At 42.1% G+C, this 22,130-nt stretch overlaps 4 protein-coding genes across 10 annotated transcripts in view; 3 read left to right on the forward strand and 1 right to left on the reverse strand.

The window, feature by feature from the left end:
* The first annotated feature begins 1,014 nt into the window (after positions 1-1,014).
* Positions 1,015-11,665, forward strand: LOC123968424 (frizzled-6-like). 4 transcript variants are annotated; one of them, XM_046045183.1, is made up of 10 exons: positions 1,015-1,270; positions 2,237-2,335; positions 2,493-2,617; positions 2,784-2,920; positions 6,300-6,496; positions 6,598-7,177; positions 7,321-7,740; positions 9,086-9,234; positions 9,323-9,730; positions 9,923-11,665. In XM_046045183.1, exons 4-10 carry the CDS (start codon positions 2,846-2,848, stop codon positions 10,083-10,085), a joined length of 1,992 nt encoding a protein of 663 aa, XP_045901139.1. In that variant the 5' UTR covers positions 1,015-1,270; positions 2,237-2,335; positions 2,493-2,617; positions 2,784-2,845; the 3' UTR covers positions 10,086-11,665. The 4 variants fall into 4 exon arrangements, with proteins under 4 accessions (XP_045901139.1, XP_045901138.1, XP_045901137.1 ...); XM_046045182.1 differs by lacking the exon at positions 2,237-2,335; XM_046045181.1 differs by having other exon boundaries at positions 1,016-1,270; positions 2,493-2,920.
* A 140-nt stretch (positions 11,666-11,805) lies between these two features.
* Positions 11,806-16,835, forward strand: LOC123968426 (collagen triple helix repeat-containing protein 1-like). 4 transcript variants are annotated; one of them, XM_046045185.1, is made up of 5 exons: positions 11,806-11,998; positions 13,195-13,272; positions 14,950-15,168; positions 15,258-15,474; positions 16,310-16,835. In XM_046045185.1, exons 1-5 carry the CDS (start codon positions 11,885-11,887, stop codon positions 16,450-16,452), a joined length of 771 nt encoding a protein of 256 aa, XP_045901141.1. In that variant the 5' UTR covers positions 11,806-11,884; the 3' UTR covers positions 16,453-16,835. The 4 variants fall into 4 exon arrangements, with proteins under 4 accessions (XP_045901141.1, XP_045901142.1, XP_045901143.1 ...); XM_046045186.1 differs by having other exon boundaries at positions 11,808-11,956; XM_046045187.1 differs by lacking the exon at positions 13,195-13,272 and having other exon boundaries at positions 11,809-11,998.
* Positions 16,836-16,937: 102 nt separating this feature from the next.
* LOC123968368 (mitochondrial folate transporter/carrier-like) lies at positions 16,938-20,685 on the reverse strand. The gene is made up of 7 exons (XM_046045086.1): positions 20,224-20,685; positions 19,752-19,902; positions 19,541-19,626; positions 18,746-18,900; positions 18,205-18,318; positions 17,883-18,028; positions 16,938-17,758 (listed from the first exon to the last, which is right to left on the reverse strand). The coding sequence occupies exons 1-7, from the start codon at positions 20,420-20,422 to the stop codon at positions 17,632-17,634; spliced, it is 978 nt and encodes a 325-aa protein (XP_045901042.1). The 5' UTR covers positions 20,423-20,685; the 3' UTR covers positions 16,938-17,631.
* A 746-nt stretch (positions 20,686-21,431) lies between these two features.
* dcaf13 (ddb1 and cul4 associated factor 13) overlaps positions 21,432-22,130 on the forward strand; it is a 15,765-nt gene continuing 15,066 nt past the window's right edge. Inside the window, exon 1 of the mRNA XM_046045929.1 lies at positions 21,432-21,659. Coding sequence (XP_045901885.1) covers positions 21,590-21,659 — 70 coding nt within the window. The 5' untranslated portion in view covers positions 21,432-21,589. The remainder of the gene's footprint in view (positions 21,660-22,130) is intronic.

Raw genomic sequence — 22,130 nt, forward strand, 5'->3', positions numbered from 1 at the left:
GAGCGCTACGGCAAAACGACGCGCTCGGTTTGCGCGGATACTTTGTTGGTTCTACTGTAGCACCTAAATTGTTACATTATAACCCCGCCTCTCCACGGCGGTCACATGAATACTTACAGAGAAGGGATACAGCGCCCCCAGGTGGATAATTGGAACACAGCAATTGTGTGAACGCCTGTATGTTTACTACATACATAGGCCTGATGGTTGGGCACATGTAGGGGCACCAGGGGTCGTCGTAGGATTTCCACTACATCAAATTGAGGAATAGTCTTATTAATGTTACTGTAAGTACTGAGACTACAACCCTATAGCCTAAAGATTTACAGCGTCAGTGTTGTAGCCTATTTTTTTGTGATGTTATTAGTAGCTTAGTGCACATTAGTTTTTTTTTGTTTTTTGTTTTTTTTAGATTTCCTGGACATTCAATAGAGACATTCAGTCTGTGAGTAGGGGCCTAGTAGTCTGTAAATATTTCTGTTGTATATAGTTGTTTTGATATTTGTTAAGTATCCCCCTGAGGCATTAATGGGTTTTAGTCATTTTTTGTATTAAATTGATAAATCAGTTACTTCCATCTAGTGGTATTTAGGAAAATTACACCAGCATTCTCACTCACTAATCTCTCTCTTTTTTTCCCCATGAGACAGACAGCACCTCCTGTTTGTGTTCAATCGGAAAATGCAAATATTGTCTAAATGAATGTGGGCTACAAGCCGCCGTTCTTAAACAAAGCCTGAAATCAAACTCCCATCAGCCTGTGTGTGACACGTTTTAGATTCGCTAATCATTGCAAGTTTCCCTTACATTTGGTGAGGGATTGTCCCGTCTTTCATCTGCCCATCTGCACACATGCTGCGTTCAAGTGCTGCCCCAGCTCTGCTGCTGTCGGTGCATTCAAGTGCACCTTGGTATTGTGCGCTGAGTTTTTTTCTCTCTCTCTTTCATTTGTATGTGAGAACTTACCACACTGTTAAACTCTCAACATAATTTTTACTTTAAAAAGTGCAGGCCTATAAGGCTAAGGCTTTCAAAATACGAGAATTACAACGGATTGATTCACAACCCGTTTCCTGTACGTACGGTCAATATAATGACGAGATTTCCAACAGCTTTGAAGGCAGCTTCAGTTCAGAGCAGCCCGACAAGAAAAGACTGAAGAGGACTGTGTCGGAGCGTATCGCAGGAAACGCGTTACCAAATTCCCCACAGCATTGCTCCAACGAGTATCCATGTAGTCAGCTGGTACACGAACTCCTGGCAGTTGGGGGTAAGTGTTTCGTTTTTACACTCATAGTTGTTTTTTTTTAAAAACAAAAAACTTTGTAAGTTGTAACTTTGTAAGGGGCCCCGTCCCGTCGCGGCGACCGAGGCAGGGATGTTTACTGTACCCTTTCCCCGCATTTAGCGTCTAATTTACGGGAAAACGGCTTTCCTGCCGATAGACTGACATACTCTTAAAAGTCCTGACATTACGATAGGAACTTATCCCTATGTTTTTACTAACCTGTAAAAACTTGCTTGTTAGATTTATGTGGTGCTGTTGGTGGTAACGTTACGGGTTAAATGTTTGCACTGCCAACTTTTACTGACTCTTTAATCATTGCTATTATGCTAGCCGATAAGCTTATGCTAACTTAAAAACCCTGTTTCCACTATTATTTATGTGCAGCTCCAAAACGTACAGGCCCACAATCTGCACTGATATGACGATTGTTGATGGAGGTTACTTTCCATATAAACAGTGGTGTGGTAATATTAGATAAACTCTTACCACAAGTGATAATCTAATCGTATGATAATCATCAGGAATTCAAGCACCCATACAAACAGCTCTCTTTATTCTTAAAAGACCATATATTCATTTAGAACACTTCAAATTCTACAATTTATAAAACACATGTATGTACTTGTTAGTTTACAGAATATAACCATTACTAATACCCAAAACTCGTTTTATATGGGCCCCTATGAAAACCTAAACCTACTGACACTTTGCTTTTGGAGTCACTGGGACAGTATTACATTCAGGCATTCAAGATTCTTAGTTGCTCAGGTGTGTGTGTGTATGTGGAACGGGGATACTTCAATGCAAGATTTAATGTGCATCAACATGCTGAGACTCATTCTACTGAATCAGCCTGGATCTTTAGCATTCCCCACCCCGTGTAAATTCATGCACTTAAAGTCTGCACAGGGATTGATTGGATTTTGGTCCCTTAATTCCACATGGCAGATTCGTCTCTAAACAGTGCTTCCCAAACTGGAGCCTGAGGACCTGAAGGGACCTGTAGTGGTGCCCAGAAAAATGCTCTTCCATTCTGCAGTATATACGGTAATAAGCACCTACAAAAGTCTTTTCAGCTGGGGCTCCTGAAGACAATTCTTCATGAAATGTGGCTTGGGGTCCAAAATGAACCTCTTAAGATACATTTTAGTCATTCAGAAGCAGAAAGTATAAACCCATTTAAGAATAAATATTTTATTTTCAGGGATGTGGGATTCCTGTCTGTGACCCGGAGGCACATGCTGACCAATGATGGGAAAGTTTTACCTCCTGCAATGCCCGCCGGCGCCACTGAGATGACCCCAGGAGGAGTGAAATGTGGATGATAGTGTGAGCCAGGAGAATTCAACATTTGGGCCAAGATATCCTCACGCTGAGCCAAAAAGAAACCTTTTCTTGTTTTTGCAATAAAATAACAAAACATACACTCACACACACTCAGTCGCAATGCTAATGCCAGGGCCGTTGTGGGTGTGCCTGGCTCTGATATGGGTAGGAAGCTGCAGTGCCCACAGCCTGTTTACCTGCGAGCCCATCAAAGTGCATCGGTGCCTGGGGATGCCCTACAACATGACTTTCTTCCCCAACATGATGGAGCACTACGACCAGGATATTGCAGCCAGCAATATGGAGGTGAGTCCTCATAACATTACATATATCAGTTTGTTGACACACTGTATATTGGCCTTATTGGTCATTGGCCAGTCAATCAGTCTGTAAAATATGGAGTTACATTTTATAACTTACACATAGTTTATCTATTGTTCAGTTGTGGCTTTTGTTAGGCAATTCTTAATTTAAACACCCAGTGTGTTACATTATATTCCTGCCTTTTAATTGTGGTATTAGTTGGGCCAGTCAACACAAACCCATGCTGTGGGTACAAATAATATTTGGCCAAACACCAAACATTAAAACCCGCAGACCTTAATCTTAAATTCTCAAAGTTTCCAGAGATCATATAAAATGTGTCTGTTTGAATTTGTGAGAAATGTCTTATGTTGAGATGTTTCACAGCTGCTTCCCCAACTTTAAAGAATCTCATTAGTTACCATGGAGGGTTGTAATTATATTGGCCTGTGACAGAAAATAAATGCTTCCTCCATACCTCTCCTAATACCTCTTCGTAATTCAAGTCACATTTAAAGATAATGAATACCATCTCAAAATAATTGCTGTGGTTAGTGCTATTATTAGTGCTGTTAGTGGGTCCAGTCTATAAATGCCAGCGCCTGACAGCCTTCAGAAGTGCATATTGATTGAACCTTAATTACCGTTTTGTAACGGTCATCAACAGACACACACAGTTTACCAGCCACAGTTTGTCCACAAAAATCATGCCTGATTGTTATAGAGCACTGTCTAGTAAATAAACTGTTAGTTGTGAACACAATAACTATGAATCTGCTTTCATCTCTTTGAATTCACAGCGAGAAGGTCGGCGAGCTCGGCGAATGTCAGGCTTTTGTCAGAGCCGTTTTGATGTGTCGTTGAGTAGTTCACACATAACGACTGGCGACCGCCGATCGATCGCTGATTTTAGGCTACCCCTGATCACAGCCTGACGGTCACCGAGCACGCAGACCGGCAAATCGGGCTTAAAATCGTGTAGTGTGAACTAGGCTTTAGACGACTTCTGTTCATATAACGCAGGACAACAGCACTGGTGTGTGAGGAGCTGATGATGACTCAACATCGCAGTTTCCCCTCGGGGATCAATAAAGTTCTATCTATCTAACTCAGCAGGTGTTAACATGACCCAAAAGTAACTCTACTTAGCCTAGCTGCCATGGGAAACGCCCACTCAAAGATTTGAAGTTTACTGTATCCACAAACATGTCCAAAAAAGATTTAAAAAATGCCTTCTACCTGTATCATCATCATCATAGCTTATATTTCCTCAAACAAAAAGTGACGAGAGTTCAAATTTCAGTTTGGCTTTGAGTTTTGTGTACAAGCTCATTTCTCTCTGGCCTAATGAGATGTTTAGTCACACGGCCTTGCATGCCCGTAGACCAAATGTTGTCTTGTGTCTCTCCTCGGCAGTGAACTCAGGGTCTGTAGTAGTTGCATCCTGTATTCTGGCATTCCTGAAGGCCAGGGTTTGGGTTACACACAGTTGGTGTCAGAGCATTGAGCATGAACAGTGATCTGTTGAAGGAGTCTTTTGTTTGGCATCTGGCAAAGGTATAGGGTTTTTATTTCACAGCAACCTTGGCCACAGGCAACTTCATCAACTTTGTTCTGAGGGGCCTTTGATTTCTGGAGGAAGGGGAGGGACACACCCAGTCTCACACAAAGCCTACCCTGCATACCACAGTACTCTCTCTCTCTGTTAATCACTCACTCATTTCCCCCCTGTACACGGTTTTACCTCCACGGTCCTGTCTCCCAGGTGACAGGCTTACATTCAACTTTACATACTATACATAGCTCTCTTTAAGAAGAGTGCAGTGATTTATCACAAAGCTTTTGACGCTGTAATCAAGCAGACTCCTGCTTTGGTATGGGCTTAGTCCGGCCCATCAGTAGGATTTTCCGGAGGAGGGCTAACCTTTTTCCGCCCTTGGTCCCAGATTCCACCAATGTTTGCCAGCTTTTGAAATAGCAAAGTTTGAAGTGTTAGAATACAAAGAGAATGGAAAGACTAATTGACGTGCTGTAATGGACAGGGAACACTTAAAACTTTGAGCGAAAGTTTGAAAAGTGATTTTCTAGCCATTTAAAAAAAAAAATAAAATCATTTAATCCTTGAAGTACTTTTCTATGAAGTTCTCTGCTGAGGATTTTGCTATAAAAAGCAAATCAGCTCGACTCGTACCACTGATCCTGGCTGAAGGTTTCTGAAATGAGGGCAGTTTTTACAGCGCTTGCAGTAAAGCAAATAAAGGTCAGATTGTTGAGAAATGGGGAGCTCAGTGAGAAGGAGTCCAGGACCTCCATGGACGAGAAACAAGGACGCTTACTGTCAGAGGGGGCATGGCCAGGCCCCCAGAGACACGGGCCTACTGCCAGACTGGATTTCAGGAAAAAAAGGAGGAGAGGAAACATTGAATAAACTTTGTAAAAACCTTGCAAAGTGCTTTCGATAAAAGAGCTATATAAATGTTGCCATTTACCTTTTTATTACCATTTATGAATAGTGGACTGTGTTAGAGTGTGTGTGTGTGTGTGTGTGTGTGTGTGTGTCCTGTAGACAAATATTAATGGTATAGATTGACAGAAGTCTGTTGTGCATGTTGGTCTGATAATGGTTAACGAGGTTCAAAGAAAGAGTCCTGACTACACTAAGACGTCCATGGTTTTAGATTTTAGAAACATCAGCATAGGAACTGGAATGGAGTTTTCTTTAGTGTAAGCTGTGTATGCCTGAGAAATCCAAGCATGTAGACACACTAATAACTGTCTCATCAGCAGCCTGACCTATCAACAGCTGTATGCATTCCAGCCTTCCTGGCCTGTCATTGTGTTTCCAAATGTATGTGCTCTCATATCCTGCCCCCCCCCCAATTCTCAAGCTCTTGACCACTGTGTTGAAACGGAAGAATATGGTTCCCAGCCAGTGAATCGGCCCCTTTGTGTAGCGCTATGTACAAAATAAAGTTAATACTATATGTAGAGCAGTGACTCCCAATCTTTCTGATTTGTGACCCCTTAAACCAAAGCAATGTTGACTTGTGACCATCAACACTTCTATATACCTATGGGTTATTATGATCAGGTCAAGCTAAGTCAGATTTTTTGTTGTTTGTTTTATGCTATAAAAGGTCAAATTATTCTGTTTTTCACAACAAACATTATTTTGTGCCGTGTCATTGCTTTTTGCTGCCGTTGCTACTGTGTTAAATGTCACACCTTATTACCATTTATACCATTTATGAACCTTCAAAGGTAGTTTTGCTTGAATTGATTGATTGATTGACACGTTTTAGGGGGGAAACCAATGTTTAACTTTTAAACTTTCCGTGGACTGTCATTGTCAACACAATGTAGTTTTTCTTTCCGTCCTCAGCCATTCATGCCCCTGGCAAACCTGCGCTGCTCTCCAGACGTCCACCATTTCCTGTGCCAAGCCTTTATCCCAGCATGCACTGAGGAGAACAAAGTGATCCGTCCATGCAGAGAGCAGTGCGAGGTTGTCCTGTCCGACTGCGAGGAGAATATCCGAATCTTTGGTGTCACCTGGCCACCTGAGCTGCAGTGTGACAAGTAAGAAAAAAACAAAAAAAACAATTACAGACAATCCACAAGAGCAACAGCAGTGTTTCTTGTTCAGTCCATTAAAGAATCCTTGTTTTTTTCCCCACTAGACTAGACCCATGTAGCTCCCCTGATGGTTCGGCACTTCCTGCAACCACCCCAATGAGCTCCTCATCAGCTAAGAGGGACCTTGGCTTCTGGTGCCCACTGCAGCTGAAGACCAAGCCGGGCCACGGATCATCGTTCCTGGGCGCCCAGGACTGTGCTCCGCCTTGCTCCAACATGTACTTCAAACCCCATGACATTGAATTTGCCAAGAGCTTCATCGGCGTGTGCTCCATCGTCTGCTTGGGCGCCACGCTCTTCACCTTTCTCACTTTCCTCATCGACGTGAAACGTTTCCGCTACCCAGAGCGTCCCATAATCTTCTACGCCGTCTGCTACAGCTTTGTCTCGCTCATATACTTCATTGGTTTCCTGCTGGGGAATAATGCAGCCTGTACCAAAGCGTCTCATCCTGCCGGTGTGGATACAGTGGTGCTGGGCTCCCAGAGCAAAGGCTGCACTCTGCTGTTTATGCTGCTCTACTTCTTCTCCATTGCCGGTATCGTCTGGTGGGTCATACTCACCATCACCTGGTTCCTGGCAGCTGGACCCAAGTGGAGCTGTGAGGCCATAGAGAAGAAAGCTGTAAGATTTTTAAGAATTTAAATGTTTGTTAGTAGCAAAGAACGTAGAATAGAAATATAAAATCAGCAAATGCAAGCTGTCTGCAGCCAGGAAAATGGTGGACGCTGTTGAAAATATTGATCCACGTGTCCTCTTGTCTTTAGGTGTGGTTCCACTCTGCTGCGTGGGGGATCCCCGGGGCGCTAACTGTCATGCTGCTGGCCCTGAACAAGGTTGAAGGGGACAACATCAGCGGGGTTTGCTTTGTGGGGCTCTACGACCTGGACGCCCTGCGCTACTTTGTTCTGGCTCCCCTGTGTGTGGGCGTCATAGTGGGCCTCTTCCTCATCCTAGCGGGCATCGTTTCTCTCAACCACGTCCGGCAGGTCATCCAGCATGACGAGCGCAACCAGGAGAAGCTGAAGAAGTTCATGATCCGCATCGGTGTGTTCAGCTGCCTCTACCTGGTCCCGCTGGTCACCCTGTTAGCCTGCTATACCTACGAACAGAGTCACCGCAGCACCTGGGAGAATACTTGGATCAACGACCGCTGTCAAGAGTACAGCATCCCGTGCTCCTACAAGGTAGCTTGGGCTTAGTCACTTGCTGAAGGTGTTAGGGCTCCGAAACAAGGAAAGGCCAAGTGACACATTAGAAAAGGCTTTTTAACTCACTTACATGTAGCTAGTTACCTCGATTGGTTAGTTTGTTTATGTTATTGTGCGACTTTGGTGTTTTTAAAGTGTTAGTTCGGATCCAAACTAACATGTCAACTAACCGGTAGAGGCAGCAGTACATCATGAGTAAAGGTGAAACTAAACAGGAAATAACAAGAGACATAGCTGTTGACAGGATTCATAAAAAGAGGATATATCTAACATATTTTCTACTGTATATTGAGTGGGGGGGACAGATATTTTTCAGTATTGGAGAGGACATGACCTCTCCAGAGAATGCTTGGTCAGCGGCTTGTTATGCTTAACACTAGGCTAATGTGAGTGTGTGTTTGTAAAAAAGTCAATGCGGGTTCTAAACTTGCAAATTGCTAATAAAGGCTCAACAGGCTTAAAATAGTTTGCAAGCAATAATTATGAAGCTCCGATAACCAAAAATGAAACTGCAATCAGCGGCTCAAAGACATTTTGCGTCCTTTCAATAATGTTAGAACACAGATCAAATTAAACTTTTGATGCGGCGAACACATCATCCAATGAAAATCCTTTAACTACTCAAAAATGTCTAATATAGAAGGTATTAAGGTGAGCAGAGAGTATTTGGGTGAGAACAATAATGGAAATACCAACATTAGCCCCATCTGACCCAGAAAAGACTTTTTTTTTACAAAGAAAAGTCTCTAAAGCCAAGAGCACAATTTCCTGAGCAACACACATAGCTAATTAGTTTTTAAAAATCAAATAACAGTCAGTCTTGCCAGGCTCTAAATGGGCCGCAACATGTGTGTGTTAAAAATGGCTATGTGAAATTGGAATCAACCAAATATAAATATTTAGGCATCTGCCTAAATATTTATTGTCAGTAGACAGTCAGTGTCAATTTGTATGTGATTCTTTTCAAAAGGCAATTTGCAGCGCTAAACAGACCTCATACATAGCACTCTGTGTGAAGGAATAACAGGCACTAAAACAGTACATTTCATATCTATATATATTTAATTTTAAAATAGCTGTCCAATTAGAAACTGCTTTTACTCCAAAAATGTAATGTGACATACAAAAGCTGCTGTGAAAGTGATCAGGAGAGAGAAAGGCACTGCAAAGGAGAAAAACAAACAAGCTCGACCCTTTGTTAAATCTTAGTATCTGAGGCTAAAAGCTTGATTTTGTGTTCAGTCAGAAATAGCTTTTATTAGTTTACCCACACTAAAGCGCAAGGATTCTATTATAGTTTGTGTGTGTCTCTTTGTTTCAGGCAACAGAGCTCCACCGTCCTGACCTCTCCCTGTTTCTGGTGAAATACTTAATGACCCTGGTGGTTGGAATATCTGCAGTGTTCTGGGTCAGCAGCAAAAAGACCTGCTCTGAGTGGGCCTACTTCTTTAACAGGACCCGCAAGAGAGAGTAAGACCATATATCTTGTCCTGAAATTCAGTCTCCATGAGAAATAAATACATAGTGTCACTACACTCTCCTGTTCTCCGACCCACAGTCCCATCAGCGAGAGCCGCCGGGTGCTCCAGGAGTCCTGCGAGTTCTTCCTGAAGCACAACAGCCGTGTCCAGCACAAGAAGAAGCACTACAAGCCGAGCTCCCACAAGCTCAAGGTCATCTCAAAGTCCATGGGCACAAGCACTGGCGCTGCGCCCACCAGTGCCTCCGCCACTGCCGTCACAACCAACCAAGGGACCTCTGCGCTGGGCAATCACGAGCCTCATGTGCAAGGTTCTCTGTCTGAGGCCTCAGCCAGGGAGCACCTGGACAGGGGCACCTCCAGCCGAAGCTCCAGGAGGGGGGAGAGGGAGAGAGAGAGGGAGGGGGGAGAGAGGCGTAACAAAGGCGGGAACTCCAGTAAGGTCAGCAGCCGCTCAGAGAGCATGCACAGAGTCCCAGATGGGAGGTGAGACAGACCCTGAAATACCTTAGCTAGACTTGTTAAATGTTAATGTTTCTGAAAAGCGCAGACATAACACTTTTCCTCCTACTTGCAGTATTTTACATTATTGATATATGAATAGACATTTCTGTTGAATCTCAGCTCTGTTGTTTGTGGTTTTATCTGTAGCGTAATCTCTGATGTGTCCTGGTTTAGGATGACTCCAAGGAGCGAGCTGTCGGAGGCCAGGCAGGTCCTCAGTGGACAACAGCATCCAGCTTTAAACCTATCACACAGCAGCAGCATCCAGGACCCCACCCACCAGCTGGTGCACCAGGTGCCTGAAGAGAGAAAGGATGCGAAGGACAGCAGCTGCTGAGCTATCTGCCCCTACCCCCCCAAATGTATCTGCGCATCCATCCATCCACCCTTGAAACCACTCAGACAACAGTCACACTCGCTGCTGGTTCATATAATCTGTTTTAAAGCACAGCACCCATTTGTTATACATCATATAACCTTCATGAAGCAGATGATGCATGCATTGGTTACATTGTCATCAGTAAAGGTTCATTGCCATAAATATGTTACATACCTTGAGTATTTCTAATGCGGTATGTTTGGACCAGAATATGTGGGTCTCAGCAGAGAATCCAAAGGCGTTGGATTATTTAGTTTGGGTGACGGCAGTGTCTTTCAGCTTTACTGAACTTTTGGCCATCTAGCATATACTGGACCTGAATGTTGCAGCAGCACAGCTATCCACCTATACGTCTACCAATGGTCATTTCATTTTGTAGCATGCATTAAGTCTTAGGTCTACTGTTTTGTAGATTGCTAGCTTTATGACATAGAATACATACTAGTAAACAAATGCAATATTTATGTAAATATTCTGTTTTTTAGAAAGTCTTTCACTGGACTAGTCGCTACACTGAGAGTCTTGTTAAGAAACGTTATGATATTGCCAAACATTCAACTTGAGGTGAGTCTTCCTGGGGATGAACTGTTTTTTGAATGTCTTATTATCCCCGGAAAGATGGTTTGTTTCTTGAAACCTCATCTTGTAATACACATCATGTGCTACTTCATCGCTCCTTTGGAAAAAAAAAAAAGCATACTCTTAAACTTGATAGACTTTTAGACAATTTTGAATTTGTGATTTTCCTTTGGCAGAGTGTTCTTTCAGAAAATGTACTTTAACTTTATTTCAGTGTTCCTACTTGTTTCTGTTGTAGAAACTCTTACTGTAGAGAGTTGTCCTGTGAGCGCTGATAAAGTATAGCTTTATAGTATTCTACAAGAATGTACCTCCCTGTGAGTAGTTCCTCCTCTTCAAAGAACTTCAAAGAATCTACAGATGTTTTGCATGCGTGATGTCTACCTGTGTTCTCTGTGTAATTTCATGTGATTTGAAATCAAATTTGAGAGAAGCAAATCAAACAGGCTTTGCACTATATGTCATTAGAAGCACAAACGACTAATTATTAAGTATGAATAGTCATAAACAAACACAAAAAGAGAATGTGTGGCTATTTTCAGGGCTTATTTATGGGTCACAGACCATATATTTCTCCTTCAAGTACTGCCAGAACTACTTCTGTGAGTTATTTGAAACTGTCTTACTGTACTGTCTTATGTTGCTGTGTAAGGGATTTATTCCTCCCTTAAGTTCTTTTACCTTTCACATTTGGGAGTCAATTCAAATAACACTTAATGAAAAGGGAATTCTTGGCAGTCTATTTCTGTTGTTCTACATGTAGCCTATATTCTTATTCATGATGTGGACTGGGGGATCTAGGTTATGTATTTAGACTTAGTGGAGTCTATGAAATGTTCTGTACAACTTTTGTGAGCCGTTTTTCTATTTTTATTTTTTTTTACTGTAGTCTATCTTGTCAGCTGAATTTTTTATCAATCCAATTTCATTTGAATAAAACACAATTGAATTTAAAAAAATGGAATTTATGAGAGTCATCTGGCAAAAAAAGAATTGAAAAAAATGTGTTTGTGCACTGCGCGCTTATACTGCCCATATGAACATCATCGAGTACGTTTCTGCAAGTTGACTGGCTCCTTCCCTTCTTGTCCTGCCCTCCTCTGGTCTAAAAACTGTCTGGAGTTGGAGTCAAACTCTCGCCACAGATCTCTCAGAGGGTGCGCACAGTTGTCAGTTGTATGATGTCTCCTCTTGTTGCCCGCCTGCTTCTCCTTGTGTGCCTGGCGTTGCCTCTTAATTGCGTGGAAAAGGTGAGAAATAGAGGATACCGAAAGGATCCTGACGCTGACAAGGTAAGAGAGAGTTGGCTGAGGTAACCATGTAGCCGCTACGATCATTTCCAGAAGTAGTTATGTGGCATCCCAGGAGAGATGAATGCGCTTTGTGCAAATGTGGGGCTTCTCTTAGTGAAAAATCACTTCAAAAATCACACAAAAAATGGACTCGTGAAATTATTATTCTACTCAGATTAGTTGATTGTCGGTTAGCGCGCTTTGTTGTATTTTTATGTATCTCTATTAACATTTATGTCGCACTTTGCATGTTGTGTTTCTAAAAGTGATCATGGGATTACTTTTTCTTGTGGCATGTATTGCTGTTTGCCAGAAGTGTCTTTAAACGAACGATCCCCCCCAAAATAAAACGTAAAAGGTAATATGCTGATTCACCCACATGTAGGCTTACAGTGCAGAAGTGTTGGGTCACCACTTTGGGCAAAATGGGCACATGGGAGAAGTTTGCCTTCAGGGCTTTGTGGTAGAAAGGCTTTCTTTTCTTTTTTCCCCTAACCCTAACCAAGTAAGGCTTTCTGGCTGGAAGCCCTGAGGGCAAAATTCTCCCACATGCGCTAAATGGGCTCCCAAAATTACCTGGTCCCATCAGCAGATGAGAAATGCAGTTTTATAGCGTTTGTATGGTCAGCTGGTTCACTATTATTCCAGGTTTTGGCTGCTCGCCAGCAGACTGAGTGGACAGAAAGAAATCCCCTCACAGGAAGTTGGGGTCTGGCTCATACTGTCTGCTTCTCTCTTTGTATCTATCTGGCTGTCGGTTTAAAAAAGGTTACATGATTTTGATTTTGGGAAAATGTATGATTCATATTGTGTGATAAATGTGTTATAATATATCTGATAAAATCAGGTTTCAGTAATATAGTAATTTAAGTCTACGGCACCCAAATTACACCAGCTCCAATCTTAGACTATCTTTGTATGAAATTACATAACTTTCTATGCTGTAGGTGGGGAGTGCAGGAACAAAGTGGACACACATTTCTCTCCTTAGTCCCTTGGGAGTCAAATGAAAATGAAACTTGTGTTTATTTTGCTGGGACTCTGTGGACCTCCCTCAGAGACTCCTATCAGTCTGCATACCCTGCATTGAGAACCACAGCAATTGCTCTCCATTATCCTCCAAAGTCATATTCCACAAGTGAGACCACAGTAGAAGGACATAATGAATAGCATCTTATGTTACCATCTGTGTCTAGTGCACAGGAAATGATGCAGAAAAGCCCAACTGCACTTTACACTCTGGAGAAGGAAGATCTACTTATTTGAACAAAATGGTAATCATAAAATCATATTTTGCATCCTCCCGAGATCCTCTAAATCTCAAAACTCTCAAAGCCAAGCATTATACCCACGCTCTGCATGCTCCAGGAGTGCTTCAGCCCTCGCTTCGGTGTTGACTAATGCATGAAATACTACTGGTTCCTCAGCACTCTGGGGCAAATGCAGCCTTTATGCTTCAGCTACAGTAATGGACTGTGTGCTACTAATATTCTGCAGGGCTGGAGTGTAATTCATGCAGGCAGGCAGCAGCACTATAGAAACAGCAGACTGGAAGCTAATACAAAGTCAGCTGTGTGGCTAAGTGGACAGAGGTTCCATTCATTAGTCTGCTTTGAAATATCTCCAGAAATCCAGCTCTTAATAAAAGACTGAGATGTTTCCTTGCTGAGTACCAGCCACACGGACTCATGCTGTATTTGCGTCATTTGCACATTTTGCCACCCAGTAGCCCAGGTGCCTGGATATTTTGTCCCTTTTTTTTCTTGAGGACAAATTCCAGGTCTATTACAGCACACACATACCAACCACCAGTGTATTGGTTTCACCATGGACCATTCCCAGTTTCCTATAGAGATGATGTCAGACCTCACATCTCCAGGTTGCTCCAGCATAGCCACTTAATGACTAAAACAGATCACTTCTCAACCATCTGTTTCGCAGCAGCTGACATCAGAATATTGTAATTCTCCCTACGTTTAGGCATTTTCCAGATTCCCATTGTCTGAAATTGATTTTTTCTACTACACCCCAGGGACTCTTGTTGAGACAAGATGTTGAAACTGGGAGTAAAAACTGTTTGTTCTCCTCTCTTGCCTGTGGACCTTTTTTTTGCCCTGGTGCCTTTTAGCCATGCGCCCCTATAATTGCTCCGCATGCTTAGCAAAAGGGCAGCAATGACCAGACTCAAATCCTTTTGGCACCGGTGTTTGCTTAAGGCCAAGGATACACTTCTACGTGTCAGTTTATGTCTGCCCCTGACTGAAGGAATGCGTATATGACAATTATAAGTCACGTGACCAAATTAAAATCCAACACCAACTATAAAAAGCTTCAACAACTAACTTACACACTGTAATCTGTCGGTCAAAATGTCTCTCTGAAGAACATATTACGCAAAGCTGTCTTGGATCTTCATTGTGTCTATCTCTGTATGTGGTAGTAGGGCATAGGGCAGTTATGGCAGGCTCCCTCGTCTGTGTGTATGTGTGTGTGTTTGAGTCAGCTTGACTAAGAACTGTTTAAACATAGCAAGAGATTCAGCTGGACAATGAATCACATGGAGAGATGTGTGGCCAGACACTACTAATTTAGGCTGTCACCAAGCCATCAGCTCATCATTAACACATGACCGGTCATCCACTTGCTTCTTCACGGCTCCATGGTTGCTGGTTCTGTTGCTTTGCCCTGGTTTGGATCACATCTACGTCTACACTTATTTCAACCCAATGGCAGTGTAATTGTTTACATCAGGGGTAAATGGGATATAATCTGGCTTCTTATGATGGTTGGATAAATGGCATGCAGCCCAAACAGAGACCTCTCCCCTAGAAAGGCTGAAGAAAATCTGAAACAGGATCTTAGATAACAATAGACTGTGCTAATGTTGTTGTATACCCTCTTCTTTTTATGGTCAACTTGCACCACTACTTCCTCCTTTCCTTGCATTCCAGTATGGCAGTTGCATGCAGGGGCCTCAAGGCAACCCTGGCAGAGAGGGTAACCCTGGAACCAATGGCATCCCGGGGACTCCGGGCATCCCTGGTCGTGACGGGCTCAAAGGTGAGAAAGGCGAGTGCATTAATGAGATCTTCGAGGAGCCATGGAGGCCCAACTACAAGCAGTGTGCCTGGAACTCCCTGAATTATGGGATTGACCTGGGTAAAGTAGCTGTAAGTATCTGGACACAGTAAAGGGCATGTTTCTTAGGAATGCGGGTGTCCGTCTCGATCATTTTACAAATTCACGGTGCGTGTTGCAGGACTGTACGTTCACCAAGCTACGCTCAGACAGCGCCCTCAGAGTCCTCTTCAGTGGTTCCCTCAGACTCAAGTGTAAGAACGCATGCTGCCAGAGGTGGTACTTCACCTTCAACGGAGCAGAGTGCACGGGGCCCCTGCCCGTAGAGTCCATCATCTACTTAGACCAAGGAAGTCCTGAGCTCAACTCAACCATCAACATCCACAGAACATCGTCAGGTACGACTGCAGTCTTAGGCTCTGCTGTGTAATGAACAACCTGAACCAACAATGTTTTCCCCCAGTGCAGTGTCATAGTTCAATGCAGTATTACTGGGAAATATGCCTGCTCATGTTCTTGCTGAGAGTCCGATGTTAGTTACTGTAGCTAGAGCCAGCAGCTGGTTAGCTAAGCTTAGCATAAAGAGTGGAAACAGGGGGAAACTGCTAGCATGACTCCAAAGTGTAAAAATAATCTGCCTAACAGCAACTCTGTTCACAAAGCTCACAAAGTAATGCATTATATATTGTCTGTTCAGACCATTCAAAAACCTAATTGAAAGAAGTTGAGGTTTACAGGGGGCAATGTGCTGGACTGTTCCTAACCCTAACCCCCAGAGGCAATAACTTCCTTAAGTTTTCACTGGTCGCCTTCAGGAAGTGACTGCAGCTTCTTCTTACTAATAAAAAATTTTATTTTTATTTTATTACCTTCAGTCTGAACCAAGCTACCCGTTTCCCTAGACTAGTCTTTGTGCTAAGCCAAGCTAACCAGCTGGTGGCTGGAACTGTGTATTTACTAGACAGATGTAAGGGTGGTGTCAATCTTGTCATCTAACTCTCAGCAAGGGAGCAAACAAGCATATTTCCCAAAATGTCTAACTATTCATTTAAGTGGTTATATAAACTGCCGTGGATCCCGGAAAGCATCGACAGCAAACTTTAAAAGGGAAGTTACGCTCTTCCAATTAGGTTTTAGAAAGTTTATCACTGTGTCAGAACAATTTCCCTCTGTGGAGGCAGTTTGGGTGTTCCCTGAAATTAATTTGCACCGTCTTCCTTTTCTTCTCTCCAGTTGAAGGCCTGTGTGAGGGTGTCAAAGCAGGGTTGGTGGATGTGGCCGTGTGGGTGGGGACCTGTGCTGACTACCCCAGGGGTGACGCATCTACAGGGTGGAATTCAGTATCCAGAATTATCATTGAGGAACTGCCCAAATAAAAATAAAAAAATAAACAAAAATTACATGTAAGGGAGGGACCAGCCCTGCTAGTATAACAGTATGTTTTCTGGCCCTCCAAAATGATCAGGTATGGTTGAGATGTCACAACGGTAACTTGAATGTTGTTGTTTTGTTTTGTTTTGTTTAAATACTATACTAGTTGACAGGCCTATAAACAAGAATACTGTGTCATTGTGTCTACAAGAAATAAACTTTGTACTGTAGCTTTTCTGCTTGTGGGTGCTGTTGGTGTACAGAAACCATTTAACAGACATTGTGACACGACCTTGACAGAATTTAAACTATGTACTCATGTGACCTGTTTATATTCATCCTCATTACTGTTAATAAAGTAATCTTTTTTAAAGAATTTAACACTGAACTATACGACTACTTGTTATTTTTAGGAGCTTTGAAATATCATGCACTTCACAAAAGAATACATTTGATGTATTTATATATATATCAAACATGACAATGCAGATAAAGCAGTTTGGATTTTATAATAAAATGTTATGAAGCAATGCGGGTACAATTTGTCGCCAGGAAAGATAATCTGAACAAAAGTATGAACTGTGGGATAAATGTCTCTGCGTATTTGGAACGAAAATCATCTCCAGTCTGTTGCCATAAAGAAATAATTTATATTATACAGACTAATATTACACATACATGCAACTGGAAGCCTGAGGCGATCTTTAATTTGCTGTTGATAACCAGCTTTTCATGTTAACAACCTATATTCCTTTCTGCTGCCAGAAAACATCAAATGTAAACCTAACTATTGAGGATTTTGTAATCTCTGATACACGCTTTAAATGCTGACTTATGCATCATAAAAAAGAAAGAAAGACAAACATCACAGCAGCATGTCCTTAGGCATGTAGTGCAACATACTTTTTCCCCCATTGGTTTTAGCGTCACTCATCTGAATCAGTGACATACGCCATCCTCGCCATCACATTTTACAAAACTACACTTTGCATTTAGAAAGATCCACCGTTCATTCCATGGCTCAGTTTGTCATGACATTTGCAGTGTACATGACCGCTTCTCACACCAGCACATTTACATGAACACTGAGCAGAGTTCGGCTTCAGTCTGATGCTTTTCCCTCTGTGTGTCTGAAAAATGTCAGTGTGAGCTCAGAGTCTTTGCCCACGCCATGCTTTTAAGCCTCATTGTCTGTGTCCTAGAAGGAAGCGAGACACATTCTCATAAACTACAAAGGTGATGCAGCAGGCAGGAGTGACACGAATCAAGTTGGGCATGATGCCTTTGTAGAAACCAATGGCGCCCTCGTTCCTGCAGAGAAAGGAGGGGGGAAGCACCATGACTCAAAATGGACATTACTTTATTAGTTTTAACAGCCACATTTGGAAAGTGAGACTTTGATGGCACTGGCTTTGTGAGTGGATTATTATCATACCTCCATGTCCGTCTGACGACATCAATAACTCCATTGTACGTATTGTGCTGGTCTTGCAGGCGGGCTCGCACCACCTGATACGGGTATGTTGTGGCCACAGCAAATATTTTGGATAATGCTGCCATTGTGATATATTCTATTGCATTCTGTTTACACCGATAAACAGATGGTGGGTGGGAGGGAGGGTGGGAGAAGTGAGCAAAGCAGAGTAGGAAAACTGATGAATCACTTCTTAAAATGCTAGTTACCAACCGTCTTTAACTTTATTAAACACTCAGCATGTTCCCAGACTACTTGTGGCTCAGTGGGGTTAATGACTCACCAGCTTTGCTTCTGAAGGCACTTTCTTGTATTTGTTGTAGCCTCTCTTGAGCTCTTCATAGGCCATGAACTGCAGTGCTCCGTGGGATGTGCCAAACAGACCAGGAACATAGCCCTTTGATAAGCATATGCTTAGTAAGTCAATCTTTCATTATACACCAACATCCCCACAGTATGCATTATCTAATGAATGGCAAACGCCCACTATACTGTCTCTGTAGCTCCCTGCCTGTTGAGAAGACTTTTTGTCAGTAATTTGGTAGCAATTATCCTGCCAGTCTAATAGAATTCACATAAAGTTAGTGAAGATGCAAAATTACAGCTTAGAAACTCCATTTAATATAGGCAGGTGTTGCCCTCTAGTGGTGATTCCTGAACCAATACAAAACTTAATGTTAGCCTTGAAGAATAAAGGATAATTTTTGCTGTTGTGGTCTAACCTACAGATTGCCCTACAGAGCAGCTCACCGGTCATTGGGTAAAATAAGCATCTCATGTATTGCTATATTACATGAAAGCATAAAGACACACTGATGTCTTACCTTGTATAGTCCAGGCACTCCCTCATGGCGGTAGATCTTGACCAGGGCATCTATCATCCCCTTGTACTGTTTGCTGGTTGGGTCAGCGTTGTACTGCAGCACCAGCCGGGTCTTGGTCACCCAGATTGGGTTGGTTAGGGTGAGCGTGAGGATGCCTAGGTGAGGATAAGTAAGCACTGTTAGAATGAAGATGAAACACACACACACAAACAGCCGGACCAAGTGATGCAGTTACTCCTCAAAAAATAAAAAAGTCTAAAAGAGACATGATATAAGTGAAGCTGATTGATGGTTGGTCAACAGATAGTCGAATGCACCTTGATCCCTAAATACCACCTGAGCACAATTTGATTTCAAAACTTTTAGTAAGATAAATTATCATATCACACAGCACTCCTCGCCTCAACTCTTGGCATATGACAGTGATGTGCGTGTAGTCCGATGCACAGTAGCAACATGTCAACCCAGCTTAGCACTTCATATAACACATATAGCACAAGTACCCTACTGAGTGCCTGAGTAATTTTTGTTTGTTTGTTTTCATGTAGTTGGAAGCAGCAAAAAAAAACCCCTCTCTCTTGGCTTTTCCTGAGCTCATTTGTGAAGCTTAATTTCCAGCACCTAACTTCATTTGACCAGCAGGAAGCAGATCCATGTGACCCCATGCGAACAGAATTAACAGAAGGGCTATGTACTAATTTGTAAGTTGCCTCCTGTCTGCTTAGGCCAGCTCGGAGGAGTGCTATCTGGCTGTTGTTGACTGTGTGCTGATTATGTGATATATGCTGGACTAACCTGCTTCGGCTGCGGACACCAGGTGCTCCATGGCACTCAGTTCAGTTTGACGGCCCCCCTTCGTGTACCCTTTGATTGCATTGTAGCTGTAAGAGAAGACAGCGTGGGAAATAAGACATGTTAGAATTCATTTTAAAAGGTCGAAACACCTAGTGAGAAATATCACAATGCAGACACGATTCAAGAGGTTCATTGCAAAGAGCTTACGTACAACAAGAAGTAGAGACCCCAAGATGCTCCAGCACCCCAAACATTGGGTGTCACTCCTTGGTAGAGTCCTCTCAGTCCCTCCTGCTGCCAGACACTCTTCATACAGTGCATTATCCCACTGTACTTTGGTCTTAATTCCAATCCATCACTTACTAAATTGAAAAGACATAAAATAGCTTTAAGTCTTGGCATCCGAATTTAACATAAAAAGTCAACAAATTTATTATTATTCATTATTAAATCGTAGAAACATGGAACAGTCTCCATTAAGCAAATCACTTTTAAAATATCTGATTTCTAACCAGATTTCTGCACATCCGTTTCGATTCAAGGAAAAGAAGCAATAGGTCCATTACATTATAGAGCTCCTAACCGGAAAGAAACTATAGCATCGCATATGACTTGCAAGGCATTATTACAATAGACAATAATCCATAGTTAAGAATAATTTTATACTGTAATATTAACGTTACCTGCAAACCTGATTTTGACCAGATCCAGAGGGTGAAGCATCAGTGTTGACACCACTCCTCCGCTGAGCCCCGCGATCAGGTTTTCTATCTTCACATGGCTGAAGACTTGCTGGACATGTCCGGCTACTGAGACAGCGGGTTTGCCGGACAGCCCCGTTTCTGTAACGTTAACGGTGCCATGATTTGGAGCGGAACTCATGTTTACCGGTAATATAAACGTCACTTAGCTAGCTCCTCTCAGCTAACTGTGTTTACGATAGCTAAAATCTTACTCAATGAGGCGACACCGCATTGACACTGCTGCAAACTTTTAACATAGTGTACAGACGGCAGTAACTCCTTGAAACGTGCTCATTTTCATTATCAGCTGAACCACGTTTCTGACATGCGTTGACACTCCATGGCTGTGGCAACATTACCCAAAACGTCAAGCTGCAGTGCCGCTGCTCGACCTTGCTACTACTGTAAGCACATTTCAAATTAGCATAATTAAGAGCAGTGCTTCCGGCCCTGACCTTCAAAATAAAACCCTTTCGGGTTGAACGGTACAGTGTAATGAGCAGATTAATTCGGTATAATTTGAATAACAGCAGAAACGTCAATTAAGGTTGTTAAAGTGGATGTTCTTTTGTAATAAAGGACCCACGACATCTGAATGACTTTCCTGATTAAACCAAGGTAGTAAAAGTTAATAAAAGTCGCTTTGAGGTACAAATCTATTCTCTTTTACTCTAACGTTATGTTCCTTAATGATGACTATATGTATATCGTGAATATACATTTTTAAATTTTATCCTTTTTTATCTTGTTATCTTGTTCATATAAGTCTGTGTGTTTTGTATTGCTATCTTTTTTAAGGTATGCTGTTGTTTAACTTAATCTCCTCATTCTTTGGTGAAGCCTCTTGAGGAAACGTGCTTTGAAGTCCGTTTTTCACAATATATATATATATATATATATATATATATATATACATATATATATGTATATATACATATATATATATATATACATATATATATATATGTATATATATGAATTGACGCTCGTAACAGTAACTTCTTCCACAAAGCAAAAGAAAAAAAATGAAAGTACATAGTTTGAAGGCCAAATCGTTATATTTCCGGGGTTTCTCTTGCTAAATTGTGTAACTTGACAGCTGTTTCCTAAAATCCGACAGTGACGCAACCCATAGACTGTGTGACGCAACCACGCAACCAGGAGGATTGGACATCCCACAATGCAACGCGGACCAAAAGAGTCTCTTCGTTATCAACACATGGCCAGTGCTTGCTATTATTCTTCTTGTTTAACTTCAATCTAACTGCATTTTGCAAGTGTGTGTCCGTTTTCACGCTGCGGCCAAATGAAAGTTAAAGTCCTCTCGAGGAACCCGGATAATTATGTCCGGGAGACCAAACTGGATATTCAGCGTGGTAAGTTAGAAACTCTCAACTCAGATATGCTAACTTTAAGCAGCTAACGTTAGTCAGTTTTACTAAAAAAAACAAAACTTGTGACATAAAACCCACAATGTAATTATCTCTGGAGAAACGGCGTCGTTGTCTGCAAACTTGGATACAAAGAACAGCAAAGTGGGTACATTTCAAATATGTGCATATAGCTAACAGCTAACACAACAATAGCACCTACTATTTGCAATTTGTGAATTAGCCTATAGCGCAGGTGCAGTAAGTCATATGGTACTTATAAAACGAATAAAAAGTTGTTTAAATTTGTGCATGAATGGCTATAAAGGAGTGTATCCATGAGGCAATTAAGTTGATTCCATTAAAACTTTCTTAGCCGACTCCAAAATGTATCTTTGTGTAACTGTACAGACATAAGAAGAGGTTTAGGTTGGCCCTAAAACAATTCTATTTCTGAACTTAAAATCCTATATATAT

This window comes from Micropterus dolomieu, linkage group LG03 (genome assembly GCF_021292245.1).
Source record: "Micropterus dolomieu isolate WLL.071019.BEF.003 ecotype Adirondacks linkage group LG03, ASM2129224v1, whole genome shotgun sequence".
Classification (NCBI taxonomy): Eukaryota; Metazoa; Chordata; class Actinopteri; order Centrarchiformes; family Centrarchidae; genus Micropterus; species Micropterus dolomieu.

Bases quoted from the DNA above. Each gene is read 5' to 3' on its own strand.
- LOC123968426 (XM_046045185.1), top strand. From the start codon at position 11,885: ATGATGTCTCCTCTTGTTGCCCGCCTGCTTCTCCTTGTGTGCCTGGCG. The intron at 11,999-13,194 runs GTAAGAGAGAGT...ATCTGTGTCTAG, and splicing joins AGGATCCTGACGCTGACAAG to TGCACAGGAAATGATGCAGA. The intron at 13,273-14,949 runs GTAATCATAAAA...CTTGCATTCCAG, and splicing joins CTACTTATTTGAACAAAATG to TATGGCAGTTGCATGCAGGG.
- LOC123968424 (XM_046045181.1), top strand. From the start codon at position 2,735: ATGCTAATGCCAGGGCCGTTGTGGGTGTGCCTGGCTCTGATATGGGTA. The intron at 2,921-6,299 runs GTGAGTCCTCAT...TTCCGTCCTCAG, and splicing joins TTGCAGCCAGCAATATGGAG to CCATTCATGCCCCTGGCAAA. The intron at 7,178-7,320 runs GTAAGATTTTTA...TCTTGTCTTTAG, and splicing joins AGGCCATAGAGAAGAAAGCT to GTGTGGTTCCACTCTGCTGC.
- LOC123968368 (XM_046045086.1), bottom strand. From the start codon at position 20,422: ATGAGTTCCGCTCCAAATCATGGCACCGTTAACGTTACAGAAACGGGG. The intron at 19,627-19,751 runs GTACGTAAGCTC...CTTCTCTTACAG, and splicing joins TGGGGTCTCTACTTCTTGTT to CTACAATGCAATCAAAGGGT. The intron at 18,901-19,540 runs GTTAGTCCAGCA...ATCCTCACCTAG, and splicing joins GGTGTCCGCAGCCGAAGCAG to GCATCCTCACGCTCACCCTA.